Source organism: Sapajus apella, unplaced genomic scaffold, assembly GCF_009761245.1.
Source record: "Sapajus apella isolate SASKATOON/1434 unplaced genomic scaffold, GSC_monkey_1.0 scaffold47, whole genome shotgun sequence".
In the NCBI taxonomy this organism is placed as follows: domain Eukaryota; kingdom Metazoa; phylum Chordata; class Mammalia; order Primates; family Cebidae; genus Sapajus; species Sapajus apella.
The window spans coordinates 16,871,428-16,892,626 of record NW_022436987.1 but is presented as its reverse complement, the minus strand read 5'-3'; the positions used below and the strand labels follow the sequence as shown (position 1 = coordinate 16,892,626).

Below are 21,199 nucleotides of genomic sequence, written 5' to 3'. Positions count from 1 at the left end.
CTCTGGGGGAAAAAGAGAGAAATATAGCATAAAAAAAAAAAAAAAAAAAAAAAAAAAAAAACTATAAGCCAATTTTTACCCAAAAAAAAAAAAAAAAAACAGTAAAAAAAAAAATAGCTGTCAGCAGAAATCAAAATCATGTAATTCCATAATATTTCACATTTAACAATGTTTAGGGTGGTATGAATAAAAATAGAACTTTCAAGGATAGAGTAGGCCATTCAAGAGTCCTATAGACCTCAGAGTGTTTGTGCATGTATGTATAATATGTGACCGTGGACATGTGTGTTCATGTGTGTACCCAGTGTATGTGTGTTTATACATGTGTATGCATATTCGTGTGTGTGCACGTGTGTGTTCCCAATGTGGACTCAAATGTGAGTGTTCTGGTTGCCCTTAAACACTGAAACAGCACTACTAGTAAGAAAAAAACAAGACAAAATAAAATTCTGTTTCTTGATTTCTAAACCATGAAAGCTAAGTGAAGTGAAGCTGATGATTCACAGTGAATCAATATATACTGTTTTTCAACTGGCTGCAAATGTAAGCATTCAATACTTTTTTTTTGTTAATTTTCAGAAAAGCTAATAAGACTACTTTTGTTTTATTTTTTATCTTATGAAATAGGAATAAACATCATGTTATTATTCTGTCAATATTTTTAAATATATTTTCTTAATTTCAAACGGCCACCCAAATTTTCAATGTATTTTCTGAGATGTTTTCTTGATCTTTCAATGAAATTTAGTAACTATAGTGAATGCCTAAACAGTGAAAAGAAATTTTATATGTTATGTTGCAAGAATGGTTTTCCAAAGAGAATAGGGAATTCTACTGAAAAGAGTGCATTGGGCACATATTATTCTCTTTTAAATAGCAGTAAGCAACACTGTGGCTGTAGATTATGGAAAAATAGAGACTCTAAAAATATGTAACCAAGATTCTGGTTTCTAAAGACAAAGTTACTTCCATTTTCACATGGAAAAAGTGAGTTACCAAAAAGTTAAACAACTCAGTCAAGAACACACAGCTGGTTTGTCAGCTAAGGATTCTAATATGTAGACTTTCCCCACACACACCACTGCAATGATTCTCAATATAATCAATTAAAAAGGGCCATGTGAAGAAATGTTAGTCTGATAAAACAATCACTCATAAGACTACAATCTGAATATAAATACTATTTTAATTTTTGTATATCAACTTAGCATTATTTCAACGTCTATATATTTATATACAAAGCCTATTGCACATACACGATTTTCCTTTTTGCACTTAGTTTAATGTTATTATGCCTTGGATTTACTTCCAAATAATCTAGTGACATAAAGGATGAATGAAACAAGATTGTCCATGAATGAAAAACAATTGATTCTGGGTCATGGGTTCATTCATGTAGTTAGTTCATTATACTTTTCTACCTACATTTGAAAGTATTTGAAAATTTTCATATATACACATTCATATATAAACATTTATATACACATATATGTATTAGAAACAAGTAGTTTATGTGATGTATATGTTGTAGAATATTTTAAAGGCAAATTAAACTATGATTATTTGAGAAGAAACCTATAGTAATGTGTCCATTAAGACATGCTGCCCATTTCACAGTTTTCTGGTCTACCTTAGTCACTGCATTCAATTTCCTGTGTTTACACATAGCTTCAAATTCCGGTCTCAGCTGGAGCTGCTGCTGTTCCTCCTCAAAGTCTACCAGGTCCCACTCATATTCCAGTCTGGCTTGTCGTTGTTTCCAAAACTCCAAAAATAAGGTGACTATAGATAAACAAACATAAAAAAAAAAGATATGAAAAAATAAAAGTAAATAAAAAGCTTTATCAACTTTTCTCTTTAATCACTTTGGTTACAGGATGGTTCAAATTTTTCTGTCACTGTTGTGTTTGAAAATTTATCAGTTACTAATGTTGGCATAATATTGTGTATTCAGTAACACACTGAAAAAAGTCATACAAAATTTCAAATTAATTTCTTGGTCAGTGGTCCAAGCAAGATTTTTTTCAGACATATTAATATCTTTGTTCATTCAGACAATTTGAAGCAATATTTAAACTTAGCTTTTTACTAAACACTGAGGTTTTTTTTGCATATGTCTTTTATTGAAACCATTCAAGTCAGTGTACTGTTTTCTCAGGCTTAGGGAAATATACCTAGGAAGCATAAGAGCCATTAATTATTCTCACTCTTAAAATACGTATACATTCTATATATGTGTGTGTGTGTGTGTGTGTGTATAACATAAAACTTTTACATATATATGTATATATATAAAAACTTCAGCTTTCTTTTTATGTCTTTATTAAAGTCTCCCTCTGTCGCCCAGGCTGGTCTCGAACTCCTGGCCTCTACTGATCCTTCCACCTCAGCCCTACAAAGTGCCAGAATTATCAACTTTCAATTGAAGAACATATATTTACAGAAAAGTATATGAAATATAAATGCATAATTCAAAAAGTTTTCACGAAATATACTCATATAATCAGCACCAATATAAAAAACAGTCCATTACAAATGGATTTACATAAATTATATACAACTAATAGTGTTTCATGTCAAGCTTTGTTTTTTGGTTCAACTTTGTTTCTGTTTGCAGCAAAAATTCATTTATTTTCATCACTGTATAGTGTTAGATTGTATGGTTAAATCACAATTTTGATTATATATTCTTGGGCTGACAGACATTTGAGTTGTTTCCAGATATCTGCTATTACAAATAGTGCTGCTATGAATACTCTTGTACATATCTTTTTGAATCATGAATTTATATTTCATATACTTTTCTGTAAATATATATTCTTCAATTGAAGTTGATAATTCTGGCACTTTGTAGGGCTGAGGTGGAAGGATCATTAGAGGCCAGGAGTTTGAGACCAGCCTGGGTGACGGAGGGAGACTCTAATAAAGACATAAAAAGAAAGCCGAAGTTGTTATATATATACATATATATGTAAAAGTTTTATGTTATACACACACACACACACACACACACACACACACATATATATAGAATGTATACGTATTTTAAGAGTGAGAATAATTAATGGCTCTTATGCTTCCTAGGTATATTTCCCTAAGCCTGAGAAAACAGTACACTGACTTGAATGATTTCAATAAAAGGCATATGCAAATGATTTCAATAAAAGACATTGGTTGGTATATATATGCCTTTCTATTGGGTATATACATGCCTTTCCTAGTATTCTATTTAGGAAAATAATACTAACACCATCAATATTAACTCATAATTTTTATCATCTATAAAAGATTCAACTTTCTGACTCACTCTCTAACTTTTAAATAATGTAAGGAACTCTGGATGCTATCCATACATTTTTTAAATTCTAATTACATTTTTATCATTATAGTCATCTAATTGCTCTCTCAGCTTCCAAAATATATTTTTCTAGTGCAAATATATCCATCCATCTAACTGTTGGTTTTTGTTTGTTCATTTGCTCATGTATACATTGGCTTATGTTTTCCTTTGCTCATTATTTAAACTTTAAAGAACTATTTAAACATTTATTAAGTGGGAAGAACACAGTAGACTTACCACTTAACAATTATAAAGTGTACAATTCATTATGTGGAACATAAGTGCAATGTTGTACAGATCTTATTTATCTTGCTTAATTGAAACTTTAATGTGTGCTCATTGATTAGTAACTTCTCATTTCCCAATCCTCCAGCGCCTGGTAACCACCATTCCACTCTATGATTCTATGAGTTTGGCTCATAGATACCTCATATATAACTCCACCAGTAAAAAAGTAATTCAGTCCTCCTCTGCACTCCCTCAGCATTTAAACTGCACTTCTACGAAAGTAGTCTTCAGATTCTATCCCAATTAGATTGTGACTTTCTTAACAACAGGTTATATTTCATTCATTTATTCATTCTATCATTTAATATTAATTGTGAATTTCATGAGCAGAAACTTTTACTCTATTCATTTCATTACTCCGGTATGAAGTAGGTACATCATTAGCAGGGAGAAGTTTCAAGAGTTTGGTACTATTAACTATTTTAAGATTTGTTTGTTTGTTTATACTACAATAGAAGAACTACCATTAATTTTAGAAGAAGTACCTGGTTACTATGGCTATGCAAGAGATTGGATGTCATGTATATACTGCTAAAACTTTTAAATACACTAAGCATTTAAAATTCTTTTGCCTCAAAGTTTGTTAATGCTGAAGTAGAAGTAAGAAAGTTGGCCAACATAGATGGGATTGTGACATAAATTAATGACAGTACAAAATAGTCAGCAAAAAAGAGTACTATAAGGAAAGAGAAATGATATGGATTAAAAATAAAATTGTTCCCATGATTTTTATGGACTTTTATGATTATAACTGTATAGGAATCACAAGATTCACATATTCCCTGAAAAGGATTTCTGGAAATTAAAGAGATACTTAGTTTGGGCCTTATACATTGTGCTAAAATAGGATTTGACCTTTTTCATTTTTAAGAAGATATACCATTAGCATTTAAATTATTCATTTATTCAATGTATATTTGAATACATGCCATATGCCTAGTCCTGGAACTATGGAAATGAAAGCCATGGTGTTTGTCCTAAAGGAGCAAGTAATCTAGTGATGAGACTGGTTTATACATAATTACAATCATGGAGGCATGTAAACTAAAAATTTGCCTTACAATCAAGGGCCATGTATGTGCATATTTAAATTCCTATTGCCTAGAATAGTACCTGTTCCAGGGTAGAAACTTCAAAAACTAGTTGCTGATTATATTAATGTGTAAATAAAATGAAATCATTAAATTTCTGAAATAAAGCATAGGTGAACATCTTACATTATCTCTGAGTAGGGAAGGTTTTCTAAAGAAACACATAAAATAAGAAAAACCATAAGGAAAGCTTTGTGACCAGTAATAGATATTAAAATGTCTACTGATTATGAATGAGATCAAATGTAAATTACAAACTGAAAAAAAATTTGCATTTTCTGTGGCAGACAAAGGATTACAGTGCTTATTATATAAAAGCATCTGTGAATTATTATAAAAAATCAAATACCTCAAACATCAAAAAGAGTCAATGGTCAATAAGTATTAAAAATATGATCAGTCTCACTTGTGATCTAGTAACTGCAAATAGAAACCATAATGAGATAATATCCCCATCCATCAAATGTAAGTGACAAAAAGATGCTACTTCTCATGCTTACCTAGGGTTGAAACAGAAAAACTCACAGAATATTTGAAGAAATATAATTTGGTGCAAACTTTGTATAAGAGAATACAGAAATAAATAGTAAAGCTTTAAAATTATAAATATAAAACTGCCCCACTAATTAGCCTGTGAAGAATTCATACTTATAAATAATTGTACAAATATAAAAATATCTGTATTCCAGCATTATTTATAAAAGTAATATAAAGGGTGGAAGTGGCCTAAACATCCTAAATAGAGAATTGGTTAGGCAAAATGTGATACATTCATAAAATGCAATTCTATTTATTCATAAATATACATTCACATGCAGACACACACACACACACACACACACACACAAATACACACTATAACATATTCATTGATATGGAAAAAGTTCCATCACTCATTTTTTTTTGTTGAATAATAAAGAGCAGGTTTAAAATTACATATATTATTTACGTGTAACTATATGAACACACGTGCTCATACACAGAGTGAAATATTTTAGAAAATCATGGCCAAAATAACAATCATATTTTAGGTGATAAATATTTAAAATATTTAACATTTTTTTCTTCTTGTATCTATGTATTCCTTGAATTTCCTAAGATGGATACATATTTCCCTTAGAAACAAATCAAAAAAATTTTAAAGAGCAATTCCTACCAGTATTCATTATTTTCAGGCCTCAACCCCTTGGACTAGTGAAGGTCCTTTAAACTTAATTGTTTTTTCTTTACATCTACTCTGCCAACTCATAATTTCATCCAGCTTAACTGTTTATCAGAAAATGTACTAAATCAAATGCCCTTGAACTTCTATTTTCATTGAATTTGGCCAAAATTCTCAAAAGGCAAAGCTAAATCATTTCACTACTAAAACTTTCCTCAAAGGAATAACTGACAGTGAATCTTCACAATGCCCATTTGATAGTGCTGTGGGGTGCTCCACACACAGCAGCTCCCCTATTTATGGTGAAATATAAGGCGGTGTTGGTGCACAATCTCTCTTAACAGAAACAATGGAAAATTCTCACAATGTACTCATTGTAATCATGCCCCTATCATTCATTTTAGCTCCCAAGTAATGAGAGGTAGGATTTGGCAGCCTCATGATAAATGGATGTATATACGACTTAGCAAAACTGGAGGTGCTGTTAAACCACTCATAAGATTTCTAGAACCTTTGTTCTCTTTTTGAATCTAGGTTGCTCTCCTCAGACCATAGCAGCCAAGCAGAAATGACAGAAAGCCATAAATCCCTCTGCTTTGCACAGATACCTGCCAATTTTGATGTTATTTGCCTGGATAATGCAGCCCTTGCTGGGTTTTGAATTGCACATATTTGTGTTTGTTAGACTGTTTTTTAATTGAAAAAATGTCTAATTTTCACCTAGGAACCCCATGTTTTGTGATATATTTTAGGCCAGTCTATAGGTCTCTTCTAATAGAGTTATTCTTAAAGAAATTATTTTCCTTACTGATGAAGAAACAAAAAAAAAACTTCATGACACTTCAACTTTCCAAGTGAAATGGAAAAATTAAGTCCTGGGCAGGGCATTTTCAGAGTTAAGGAAAATTCCATTTTATATATAAGATTTTTAATGAATGAAAGTGGAAATGGAAACTATAACTAGACGATTTAGACTCAAAAAATGTTCATTAGTCCTCAGGTTTTTGGTCTTTATTCCAGTTTGTATACATGACTCAATATTCTCTAGCCACCAAATATTTGTTTAATCTCTCCTGAATTAAGTACTTTTTGAGCCTGTTTTTAACATGGCACTGAAAGACAGTGGGAAGTTAATAATTTGATGTTTCAAAAAATATGTTGTCTTTTAGAGAAATGAGCAGATGTTTAATAGATACTTGTGTGGACCAAGAGCCAATGGCCACTAATATGCGCTACTACATCAGTGTTTTAATGCTAACGAAGACACAATGACCTAAAACCACATTTGGTATGTAAGATAGTTCATCTATCACATGCTATACAGAGGCCAAATAACACATTAATAGGAAGAAAGCTGTTTCTTTATTGGACTATTTACTCACCCCAAATTCCCATGAATATTGCAAAGAACACTGTTGACTCATTATCAAACAAATGGGAGAACTGTAAAAATAACAATATCACAAAGATAATTGAGTACTAAATGTAATAAAAAGGAAGGAAACTCTAAGTATTTTCAACATATTATAATGCATACATACCTTCGAGGCTAAACACGTACTGTTTAATCTCCAATAATCACATACTTGATCACAGAGTGGGCACATGATCATCTGACCACCAATCTCAGGGTCACAGATTTCCATGCTGCAAGAAGAACAGCCAAGCTATTGAAAAGTGATAAGTGTTTAGGTAAAAGTCCAATCTTTTCTTATTAGAATAACTATTTATATAACTTCTCACATACAACAGAAGGGGCAGTCATGCAGCAATTTCTATAGTGGGTCAAGTCATGCTTTGAGGAGTAGACTTTTCAGAACCCATCATTAAAAACAGACTTTCCATAAAGCACCAGGTGAGAGGCAGCTATTATGTTTGAGTCTTTTTCGGAAAATATCAATTATCTGATGCTATAAGGAAACATTCTGAAGGAAATGCCAAGGAAATAGTAATAGCTGAGTTTGGCGCACGATAAAGATCCTCTATCTGGGCGATTCAGGTACACTTACCTGCATGCGTTATGTTCCATTGATAATAAACCATAAATAAAACAAGCTAATCCAACTATAGCTGCAAAGAACAGCATTTCTGTGTAATATCCAAGAAAGACAAAATAGATGCCAATTTTTTCTCCATAATAATTCCTGTGAAAAAGAGTAAAAACAGAATCAGAATATGAAAGAATGTTATAGTCCTGAGAACCTTAATTTTGTATTCAGGCAGGCACATATTCTAATTTTGGCTCCATTGCTTTCTAGACATGTAATTTTAGTGAAGTTGCTTAACTCTCTAAACTTCAGTTTCCATATTATTATCATGTTTTAACAAAAGATAATGTTTATTCCACAGTGCAAGGACTGATTTAAGGATTAAAAGAGAACAGATGGAAGTAGAAAGCCAATTAAGTAGAATTTGAAGAGTCTCTCTACTGCAAATAGAATTTAAATGGTTTTTAAGTAAACTACAGAATTTTCTACAATATAATTTATAGGAATAAACTTAACAAATCAAAATCATATTCAAAATCTGCATGGACTTTTGCTTTATCTCTCTTTCTAAAACTGAAAATGCTTATCTGACCACATTGTAGGTATATATTTCCATCTTTCTCTAAGTTTGGATCTTGGATGTTTATAGGATTGTGACATAGGTAGCAGACCAAGGAATTAAACATGATTACTGTAGAAAAATTCTATAAAATATGCAGCTCAGCTCTTGGTTTTCAAAGAGTTGAAAAGTGACAGCATTTATTGGCATAAACTTTTAAATCTCGCAACCAAGTGTTTTGTTTGTAACTGAGTACCCATTTAGGAATGAAAGAAAGTAGTTTTCTCCTCCTCAGAAAACCAGGTTTTCTTGATGTTGTTGTTTAACCTGATTAATCCTCCTTGTTATTCATATAGACTCTAGCTCACCAAATCTGTGAGTCTTTCCACAGTTTCCTAGGTGAAAAATTGTGATACCTTCTGTGTTCTAATAGCATGCATTTGCTATAGGAATGCATGCTATAGGAAGTGATTGTATGAAAGTACTTGATTCTATGAAAGTACTTAATATTAAATTGCAATGTCTATGTATGCTCAAGAACACAAATCTGAACGTAAAGTTATAAACTTTTTTCCCAATGAGATTTTAAAATATATTTCGCATATTCAATATTTATTTTATTGAACCTCCCATTCTTTATATTTCAGCACTCTTAAAGCTAAGTGGGCATCTTTTTACTTATACTGTCCTTTTCATTATTTTCAGTGATAATGAACATTTTTGCATTGTTATTTTTCTCTAATTTAGTTTTCCGGATCACTATAAACTTGAAATTAAATTACAATGCTATAATATTCTCTTGTTAATCTGCCATTCACAACTTCCTTAGCTTACTCATACTTAGAATGAACTGAATTTCTCCCAGTTTTTTGCTGAAAAATGTAGAAATTATTGTAATAGTATATAACATCAAAAATCAGAAAAAGTATAAACATACTATGCTTTATGAAATTTACTGTTCACCATATCTACTTTACTTTGTTTTAAAAACTGCAGAATCAATATTACTAGAAAGCATAATAGCAATATTACTGCTATAGACTAACTTAAAAATTCTTCAAGAATTCATAAGGAAACTGGATATATCAACAACCTTAAAGTACTACATTTTTCTCCTTTTCAATTTTCACAATTCTTATTCCTTTACCATTAAAATAATAAAAAACCCTCAAGAACTCTAGACTTGTAATTATTATAAAAACTATTATATATATAAAAAAGAAATTGCTGAGAATTTACTAAATGAAATCTGGCAAGAATTTATTACATGTGGAAATATACAAATTATTTTACTAAACTTTGGACTTGGGTGTCTAACAGTAACAGATTAACAACTAAATAATCCTTTAGGATCTCAGAAAGCAAGATACATTTCTTATATTTGCAATATGGTAAAAATGTATACATTATTGAAGTCACATTTAAGATTTAATTTAAACTATCTTAATAGTCATAACTAAGACAATAAGAGGAATCTAATAATATGAGACACTATAAAAGCTCAAGTATAGGGAGAGCCTTCTTTTGAGTATTATTTTTTAGAAAAAGATGCCATGTATTTAAATCTATGGTCTTTTTTAACCTGTCCATTTTACTAACTAGACTTTCAACTAATCTGTGGCACTGCATCATCTAACATAGCATTTGATAGGTAGAAGGATTCAGTAATATTGGTTGTAAGGGTACTGTGTGAGGGGACCGCTCTCATTTTGAATTTCTAAGATGTAACATTGAGTTGAAGACATAGTAAATAATCAAAAGAATGATGACAGAAATGAAATGAATACAATCTTGAAAATCAGTCACTAAATGTAAACATTTTTTCTAAAGTGATTTATTTTTATAATGAATACATAGTCATCTGAGAAGCTTAGCTTCAGGATTATCCTCAAATTGTCATAATAACATTATATGTACCACACATATATTTAGTCTATGCTATTTAGCATGTGGCAGTATTTTTACTTTATTTCTAAGCATTAAGACATACAACACAGGGATATCAAAAGAAAAATTACATGAAGCATAAGCTGGAAAGAAAAAAAAATGGGCTGATAGAGCTGATGTGCCAGTGACCAGTCTTCAATTTTATATTATGCTCTATCAGCCCATCTTTTTCAATCTTGGCATTGCCATTTTCCCAAAAAATACTGTCTAATGTGACAAAATGATATTTGCTCAACAGGCAGATAAACCACTTATAGATACCTGGACATGGAAGTGATGTTTGGTATAGAGATAACATGAAATATGTGAAATCTAGAAACTCAGATTCCTATAAACTAAATCTCTTTCTAGACACTCTACCATCCTGTCATCTTTATTTCTATCCTCCATATCCAATACTCCATTAGGTCCAATGAATTCTCTCATAAAAATATTTTTCTAATTCATAGTCTCCTCTCTCTTTCCTGTCACCAATATCTTGAGAATACCTCCAGTTTTATTGCCGTACAATTTTAGCAGCGTCCTTACTTCCCTGAGTTCAATCTTACAACAATCTAAATTATCTTTTGTTTCCAATAAAGTGATGTTTCTAAAGTAAAAAATGAGCAATATCCTTTTCTTCCTTCAAAGGTTCATCTTTTCACTTCGGCATTGTTCTTCAGGATTTTGTTCCTGGTAAACATTCAAATCTCCTTTGCTGACACTCCTACATGAAGAACTAAACACACAGTGGTCTGTATTTGTTCTCTTTGCCTGAGATATTCTTACCTAACTTCTTTTCCTAATATCCTGCTACTTATCTTTCAAGACATAGTTCAAGAATGAGCACCATGAAGCCCTCCCAGAGGCTGTCATGAAGATAGGTGGTTTTCCCTCTATATTTTGGTGGGAATATTACGTATTACTGTGCTGTAACTAATATGCATTTGTGTGTGTTCCTGCAAACAAATTCATGTTAGGAAACCACATTCTGATCATTTTGTAGGCACAGTATCTTACTTGATATGTAGTGATGCTTAATAAAGTCTCATTAAAAGACGTGTGAATTGTAATTATGCATCTGTGAATAAATTCTTTCTTTGCTTTATTGCTTTTTATTTTTTGAAACAGGGCCTTACTCTGTCATGCTAGGCTGGAGTGTAGTGGTGTGATCTTGGCTCATTGCAACCTCCACTTCCCAGGTTAAAGCAATTCTCCTGCCTCAGCCTCCCAGGTAGCTGGGATTTCAGGTGTGTGTGTCACCATGCCAGCGTAACTTTTGTATTTGTTTACTTTTAAGTAGAGACAGGGTTTCACCATGTTGGCCAGGCTCTCTCAAATTCCTGACCTAAAGTGATTCGTCCGTCTCGGCCTTCCACACTGATGAGATTACAGGCAAATTCTTTCTATTTTAAGAATATTTTAACTTTTATCAAGTCTACCCATAAAGCCTTTACTAAAACCCACAAAATCAACAAGGAAAGGGTAAAAAACCCAAATCCAATACAGGCCTTCAGTATCATGACAGAGAACATCATGATCTTCAAATTACTTGTAAGTAAAGAAATAAACCCAACATCAGCACCTACTGCTAGAAACCTAAGATACAAGAGAGAGGTGAAGAAGACGTTTAAGAAATTCTAGAGGAAAAAAAAATGTAGAGTATGATGGAAAACATAGAGAAACACAGGTAAAATAACCTCTAGAGAAAAGGTTAACTAAATTCCCTAATTCAGAATATATGTTGGGATTTGGTAATCTATAATCTATAAGAAAGGATCTGAAAAGAGCAAGACTGGCCATGGCAGTCTGAGAAAAGCAATATTTCTTCAGAAGAGTTAGATACAAAGAGAGGACTGGTACTCCTTAGAGGTGTGGCAGTAAACAGAAAAAAGAATATAGGAGAGGAGGGTTGGGTCTTGTAGAAATGAAAGAAACAGATTTCGCAGGGCAAGGGAAGATGGGTGCCCACAGCTCTGAGACTCACAGGAAGCTTCAGGTCTAGCACATACAGAAACGGATTCTCCCTCACTCCCATTTACCAGGTTGAGCATCCCTTGTCCGAAAATTTGAAATACAAAATTCTCCAAAATCTGAAACTTTTTGAGTGACAATATGATGCCACAAAGAGAAAAGGCCCTCCCTGACCTCATGAGATGAGTCACCATCTAAACACCAGCAGTGATGAAAATGACACTTTTAACACTGCAACAAAAGTGTCTATAGACAATACATTGAGAATGCGTGATAGACTAACAAAAAAGGGCACTCTAGTGCTAGAAACTCTGTTCACAAATTAAAAGCCAATTGAAATAGGTAGACTACATCCTTAAAAAACTGTGTAAAACAAAAAGAAAATTGAAAGATGTGAAGTAAATAATTTAGGCTGATAATTCTCCCCAAATAATATGAAATTGAAAAATACAGTAATAAAAAACTTAAAACTGAGTGAACTCTTCTCAAATAAATTTGCTGATATAAGAAAACCCCAGAAATATAAAAACTGAAAAAAGGAATGGAGAAAAGTGGAAAGATATAAAACAAAAATTGAATGAACTCCAGAGAGAAGTAGAACAAATTATAAATCATATCAGATCATATCAGAAGTAATACTGAAATTAGCAGGTAACAGAGGAAATCTGGACACAGTGACAGTGATCAGAGGGGGCTTCCCTAGGACCCCGAAGCAGACCAGGAGAGAGGGTCATCTCTCTTTCCCCCCTACCACAGAGCACTGCTGTTAATAGGCAGAAATACTGAAGCACCACAAGGCTGGGCCTATTTGCTGACTATTACTCTTAAGTGCCATCTACTGGATAGTAGCCCAAATTATAACACCAAAAAATATTCTGCTAGTATACAAAACTGTGAAACACAAGGCAAGAATCCAGCCACGAATAAAGACCCCGTACAGAGACTTGGCTCTCTGAAAGCACCCAGAAATGAAGCCAATTGACTATATTCAACTTATAACACAGTTAATGGAACACCAGCCCTCTCAGATGAGAAAGATTCAGTGCAAGAACTCTGGAAATTCAAAAGTCAGTGTCCCCTTATCTCCAAATGAACTCCTCAGCAATGGTTCTTAACTAGATGGTAATGACAGAAACGACAGACATAGAATTCAGAATCTAGATGGAAAGACACTCATCAAGATTCAAGAGAGGGTTAAAATCCAATCCAAGGAATCCAGTAAAACAATCTAAGAGCTAAAAGATGAAATAGCCATTTTAGGTAAAAACAAAACTGAACATCTAGAATGGAAGCAATCACTACAAGGATTTCATAATACAATAGGAGGTATTAATAGCAGAATAGACCAAACTGAGGAAAAAATCTCAGCGCTCAAAGACCAGTTCTTCAAATCAACTCAGCCAGGCAAAGGTTAAAAAAAAGAATTTAAAAATGAACAAAACCTTCAAGAAATATAGGGTTATATAGAGACCAAATAACCTGGAAAATTATTTGAGGCATAAAAATGTCACCAATCTCACCAGAGAGATTGAGATACAAATTCAAGAAATATGGAGAACCCTGATGAGACACTATATAAGATGACCATGCACAAGGTACACAGTCATCAGATTGACCAAGTTCAACATGGAAAAAAAAATTAAAAGCAACTAGAGAGAAAGGTCAGATCACACAGAAATGGAACCCCAATTAGGCTAGCAGCAGACCTGTCAGCAGAAATCTTACAAGACAGAAGAGATTGGAGGCCTATTTGTAGTATTATTTAAAAAAAGAAATTCCAACCAAGAATTTCACATCCCATCAAACCAAGCTTCCTAAGTGGGGAAATAAAATCCTTTTCAGACAAGCAAATGGTGAGAGAATTTGCTACCACTAAACAAGGCTTACAAAAGGTCCTTAAGGGAGTGCTAAACATGGAAATGAAAGAACAACACCTGCTGTCACAAAAAATAGTTAAACACATAGCCCAAAGACACTAGAAAGTGACTATACAATCAAGTCTACAAAACAAGCTAACAACATGAAGACAATATAAAAATCTCACATATGAATGCTAACACTGGATATAAATGGTCTAAACACTGCATGGAAAAGACAAAGAGTGGCACGCTGGATAAAAAACAAAACAAACAAACAAAAAAAAAACAAGATCCAACTGTCTGCTGTCTTTAAAAGACCCATCTCTTGTATAATGACACTCACAGGTTCAAAGTAAAGGGATGGAGAAAGATCTACCATGCAAATAAAAAACAAAAATGAACAGGAATCTCTATTCTATCAGATGAAACAGGCTCTAAACCAACAAGAATTAATAAGGGCAAAGAAGGCCATACGTAAGTATAAAGGGCTCAATTCAACAAGAAAACTTAACTATCCTAAATATTTATGTACCCAACAATGGAGAACCCATGTTTATAAAACAATCCCTTCTTGACCTATAAAAACACTTGGATAGCCACACAATAGTAGAAGACTTCAGCATCCCACTGACAGCATTAGACAGATAATTGATGCAGAAAACTAGCAAAAGAATTCTGAACTTAAACTTAACACTCAAACAATTGTACCTAATATACATCTACAGAGCACTAACCAATCATATAATATATATTCTCATCTTTTCAGGAATCACATTTAGAAATAAAGTCTCAATAAATAAAAAAAATAATATCAAGCACATATTCAGACAGACCACAGTGCTTTAAAAACAGAAATAAATATCAAGATGTCTCAAATTTATACGAATACATGGAAATTAAACAACTTGCTCCTGAATAACTCCTGTTATCAAATAATTCTTTGAAATTAATAAAAATAGGGTACAACTTGCCAAAATTTTGGGATGCTGTTAAAACAGTACTAAGAGGAAAGTTTATAGCTCTAATATGTCTCAATTAAGAAGTTAGAAAGACCTCAAAATAACAATCTAAAATTGCACCTATAGGAACTAGAGAATAAAAACAAACTAACTTCAAAGCTAGCAGAAGGAAAAACTAAAATTTTAAAAGAACTAAGTTGAGATGTAAAAATCTATACACAAGATCAATGAAACCAAGAATTGGTTCTTCACAAAAATAAACAAGATTGATAGACCACTAGGTAGATTAATAAAGAAAAAAAGATCCAAATAAGTCCAATGAGAAATGACAACAATGATATTATAACTAAACCTATAGAAATACAAAAGATCCTCTAATACTATTACGAAAATTTCTATGAACATAAATTCAAAAATCTTGAGGAAATGAATAATTCCTGGAAACACAAAAGCTCTCAAGATTAAACCAGGAAGAAAGTAAAAACCTGAAGAGACCATTATAAGTTTTAAAATTGAATCAACAATTTAAAAATCTACCAACCAAAAAATCCCTAGACCAGATGGATTGACAGCCAAATACTAGCAGACATACAAAGAACTGGTAACAACCCTGCTGAAACTATTCCAAAAACTCAAAAAGGAAAGTCTTCTTCATAACTCATTCTATGAAACCAGCATCAGCCTGATACCAAAGTCTGATAGAGACAAAACAACAAAAAAAGACAATGTCAGGTCAATATCCCTGATGAATATAGACACAAAAATCCTCAACAAAATGCTGGTAAACAAAATCCAGGAGCACATCAAAAAGTTAACACATCACGATCAAACTGGCATTATTCCTGAGATTCAAAGCTGATTCAACAAGTGCAAATAAGTAAATATGATTCACCACATAAACAGAATTAAGAGGAAATACTATTAATATATGATCATCTCAATAAATGGAGAAAAAGCTTTTGATAAAATTCAGCATCCCTTTCCATTCATGATTAAAATCCTCCATAGTCTTCGTATTGAAATAACATATCTCAAAATAATAAGAGCCATCTATGATAAACCCACAGCCAACATCATACTGAATGGGCAAAAGCTGTAATCATTCCCCTTGAGAAATGAAATAAGATAAAGATGACCACTCTTACCACTCCTATTTAACCTAGTACTAACTAAGAATCAGGCAAGCGAAAGAAATAAAAGGCATCCAAATAGGAAAAGAAGATGAAAAACTTTATAATTCTTTGCTGACAAATAATGCTATGCCTAGAAAACCCTAAAGACTCTACCAAAAGTCTCCTAGACCTCAGAAATGACAGATAAGAGACTTCAGTAAAGTTTCAGGACCCAAAATCAAAGAACAAAAATAAGTATATGCCAATAATGTTCAAGCTGAGAGTCAAATCAAGAACACAGTCCCATTTACAATAGCCACACAAAAAAATAAAATATCTAGAGATATAGCTAATCCACGAGGCAAAGGGTCTCTACAAGGAAAACTACAAAACACTGATGAAAGAAATCAGAGATGACACAAACAAATGGAACAACATTCCATGCTCATGCATTGGAAGAATCAGTATCATTAAAATGGTCATACTGCCTAAAGTAATTTATAAATACAATGTTATTCCTATCAAACTACCAATGACATTTTTTCACAGAATTAGAGAAAGCTATTCTAACTTTTGCACAGGACCTAAAAATGCCCAAATAGGCAAAGCAATCCAAAGCAAAAAGAACAGAACTGAAAGCATCATGCTACCTGGCTTCAAACTATGCTATGCAGCTACAGTAAGCAAAACAGCATTGTATTGGTACAGAAACAGACACATAGACTGACAAAACTAAACAAAGAAACCAGAAATGGAGCTGCCCACCTCCAACCAACTAGTCTTCAACAAAGCTGACAAAAACAAGCAATGGTGAGCGGATTCCATATTCAATAAATGGTGCTGAGATAACTAACTAGTAATATACAGAATAGTGAAACTTGGACCCTTTCACTATACAGAAAAATTAACTCAAGATGAAATAAAGTTTTAAATGCAAGACCTCAAACTACAAAAATCTTAGAAGAAAACCTAAGAAATACCTTTCTCTAAAAAATTTTTGGCTAAGTCACCAAAAGTAATTGCAATAACCAAAAAATTTGACAAGTGGGACCTAATTAAACTAAAGAACTTCTGCACAACAAAATAAACTATCAATAGAATAAACAGACAATCTCCAGAATAGGACAAAATATTCACAAACTACACATTGAATAAAGGTCTAATATCTGGAATCTATGAGGAACTCCAGTGAGTCAACAAGCAATATCTAAATAACCTCATTAAAAATCTGGCAAAGGACATGAACAGACACTTCTCAAATGACATACAGGTAGCCAACAAACATATGAAAAAATGCTAATTGTCACTAATCCACAGAAATGCAAATCAAACCACAGTTAGACACCATCTCATACCAGTCAGAATGGCTGTTCCTAAGAGAAGTCAAGAAATATCAGATGCTGGTGAGATCTTGGAGAAAAGAGAGAATTTGTACATTGTTGATGGGAATGAAAATTTTTTCAGCCACTGTGGAAAGCAGTTTGCAGCTTCTGCAAAGAACTTAAAACAGAGCTACCATTTGACCCAACAATCTAATTACTGGGTATATACTCAAAACAATATAAATTGATCTACCAAAAAGATGTATGCGCCCATAGGACCATTGCAGCACTATTCACATTAGCAAAGACATGGTATCAACCTAGGTGCCCATTAATGGTGGAGATAAAGAAAATGTGGTACATATATACCAAGGAATACTACACAACCATAAAAAAAAATAAAATTATGTCCTTTGCAACAACATGAACGCAGCTGAAGGTGATTATCCTAAGCAAATTAACACAAGAGCAGAAAACCAAAAGTTGCATTTTCTCACTTGTAAGTGGGAGCTAACTATTAAGTACAAATAGACATAAGGATGACAACAATAGACACTGGTGACTACTAGAGGAGGTAAGGTGGGAGACGGACGTGGGTTAAAAAACTACCTGTCTTTACTACTACCTATGCTCACTACTTGGGTGACAAGATCTGCACCCCAAACCTCAGCATCATGCAATATACCCATGTAAAAATATGCATGTATACCACCTCCCCGAATCTAAAATAAAATGTTGAAATTGGCCGGGCGCGGTGGCTCAAGCCTGTAATCCCGGCACTGTGGGAGGCCGAGGCGGGTGGATCACGAGGTCAAGAGATCGAGACCATCCTGGTCAACACGGTGAAACCCCGTCTCTACTAAAAATACAAAAAAAAAAAATTAGCTGGGCATGGTGGCGCGTGCCTGTAATCCCAGCGACTCAGGAGGCTGGGGCAGGAGAATTGCCTGAACCCGGGAGGCGGAGGTTGCGGTGAGCGGAGATCGCGCCATTGCACTCCAGCCTGGGTAACAAGAGCGAAACTCCGTCTCAAAAAAAAAAAAAAAAAAAAAAAGTTGAAATTATATTTAAAAATTGGGACAGACTAATGTTTTTCAATAGAAAAACCAATAAATGAATTATGAAAAATTCATAATAAGGCATTCTGTGTTTCACTAAATAGTATCAGAAAGATATTTGGGTATTCATAGAAGGGTATCAGTAACATACTATTTAGTGAATAAAGAAAAAAAGAAAAATCTTAGCACAAAAGAGAAGATAAAGATCCCATTGCTCTAAGAAAAAAAAATGCTTCTATGCTTTTTTATGCATGAACACAAAATTAGGACTAAATCAATATTACCCAAATCAAGCCTAGCTATTTTTGTGGAGTTTGATGAAAGTAGAATTTCATTTAAAACTTTGTACATCTCTTAATTATTTTAAATGTTTTTGACAAATATCCTAGTTTTATAACTTAAAGTATTAAGTAATTATTATTCAAAACAGTTTAAATAGCCATTCAAGAAAGAGTTTGCATGATTTACCAAAAGCGCCAGTTTGTAAACTGACTAGGCAACATTTATTTTTCAAAATTTGCCCTCTAATTTGACTTAAACATACTCTTGAGACAACATTTCAATTGATTTGGATGGACGCATTCAAACCAGTGTCATGAAACAGATGCTGTGATGCTATGTAAGCACAGCAATGAAAGTATAAATCATCGAGTAAAAAACACTGCCTATAGTGGCAAGAGATATCTAATCTAATAGTTCATTTGATAAAATCATAGCAGAAGTCTCCTAATATATTGTACGCCTGTAGTACTGCTATGATTTAAAGCAATAACCTGGAACCATAGTCTTCTTGCTTAGCTAATGAAACTATCCAAAGGATTGAGGTCATAGAACACATGTCTTCACAGCTCACTGAGAGCACACACACACAAACATCCATACACAACCTTTATCTTATGTTCCAAATTTCTGGACTCCAGGAGAAAACTAATATGTATTAAACACTAAGTGCTAGTTCCTATGCTAAAAAGTAGTAATATTGCTAATCCCTTTTTACAGATAGTGTAGATATTACTACTACTATGCTAAAAAGTAGTAATAGTGTTATTCCCATTTTCATAATGGTTAAGTAACTTGACCAAATTTATATAGCTTTCAAGAGGCAGAACTTGGACTGGAATTCAGCCTAGCTAGACGCTAAGGTTTAACCTCTTAACAACCATACTATCTCTGTTATCTTTCGTCAATTTGGCAACGACATTCTCCTAAATGAATTATTAATTGATAGTGTAGATATGAAACCAAGAAGCTGTGAAATGTAGTAAAACAGTGGGTGAAAATAGTAGTAAAATTAACAGAATATGATGCCATTGTGAATAAAAATCACGTTATCAAGTTTTAATTGGTTTGATCCTACGTATGAAACTTACTTAATCAAATCTAAAGGCTGCTCCTTGTAGAAATAGGAAAATCGAGCCCAATTCTTGCGAAGTATGTATCTTTCATTAGCAGGATTGGGAGGTTCTGATGGCTTCCAATATTGGCCCTGCAGATATTCAGAGATGGGGGTACATAAAAGATGAAGCAAAAGACAAAGGTAAAGTAAATAAACACTGTTTTCCTAAGAAGGTTAGTAAACAAGGCTCTTTTCTTATACTTTTACATTTCATATTCAATTGATGTAAAATTATTTCACAAACTATAATAATATTTGTTTATCAAATTCTCACATACAGCTATCTCCAAATACACGTGTAGGACTTTGGCTTTACTCAAGCTGTTCCTTCACCTGGAATGCCCTTTCGTCTCTACTGAAACCCTAATATAATATTCACGGCCCAGAGAGACATATCACTATATAACTGGATAGGACTTTAGAAATGGGCTAGTACTTTTTTACAGATGAGAAAATTAAATTTCAAGCAATGTTAAATAACTAATCCAAAGTGATATTGCTAATACAGAAAGAGACTCCTGTTCTGTCCACACTGATAGCCATTTCCCAAAGAACTTAAAATAATACAACAAACTTCAGCATTTAAGAGGCTCAGTATTGCTTCATACATAAGTTCTTCTCCCATGGTTAGACACTGATTAATATTATTAATATCTTTTCATGGACTAGCAAAGTATTGTGGACACTGTGGTTGTTTAAGACATTCTGTTTTTACTGTAGACAAATGAACTGCTGAAGGAAGCACTGAATAAATATCCAGTTTAAAATTTAGCACGTGTGAAAACCTTTAGATAATAAGGTGTTAAATTTTATATCACCCAGATTCGAACTTTTTCTTCTTCTGTAGCTAATCCAACTGAATCTTAAGAAATTAAACAACAAAAAAAAGCAGCCTATGTGGGTATTTTGAAAAATTATCCTGCAAAGCATATAAGGGAAAATCCAGTACCTAATATTGCATTCAGAAGAAAAGAAAGATAAAAAAGTAAAATGAACAGTAAGTTATAGCTGTCTCTAATGATAGCTCAGTCAGTAAAACTGAATTTCCAATGAGTCTATATAACTCTACTGAAAGGCTACATGTATAGTTTACAAGGAAGAGCAGGCTTTGGGCTTTTGGAAACTATTACAGCAACACTGTTTTGAAAAAAATGAGGAATTACTT

The 21,199-nt window shown here is 32.9% G+C and overlaps 1 protein-coding gene across 7 annotated transcripts in view; it reads right to left on the bottom strand.

Annotated features, from left to right (window-relative positions):
- The window catches only part of ANO5 (anoctamin 5), a 94,597-nt gene that overhangs the window by 24,810 nt on the left and 48,588 nt on the right, over positions 1-21,199 (bottom strand). For all 7 annotated transcript variants that reach the window (XM_032240988.1, XM_032240990.1, XM_032240989.1 and 4 more), the window contains 5 exons: positions 20,009-20,124; positions 7,891-8,025; positions 7,423-7,528; positions 7,264-7,324; positions 1,631-1,782 (listed from right to left, as the gene is read on the bottom strand). In XM_032240988.1, coding sequence (XP_032096879.1) covers positions 1,631-1,782; positions 7,264-7,324; positions 7,423-7,528; positions 7,891-8,025; positions 20,009-20,124 — 570 coding nt within the window. The remainder of the gene's footprint in view (positions 1-1,630; positions 1,783-7,263; positions 7,325-7,422; positions 7,529-7,890; positions 8,026-20,008; positions 20,125-21,199) is intronic.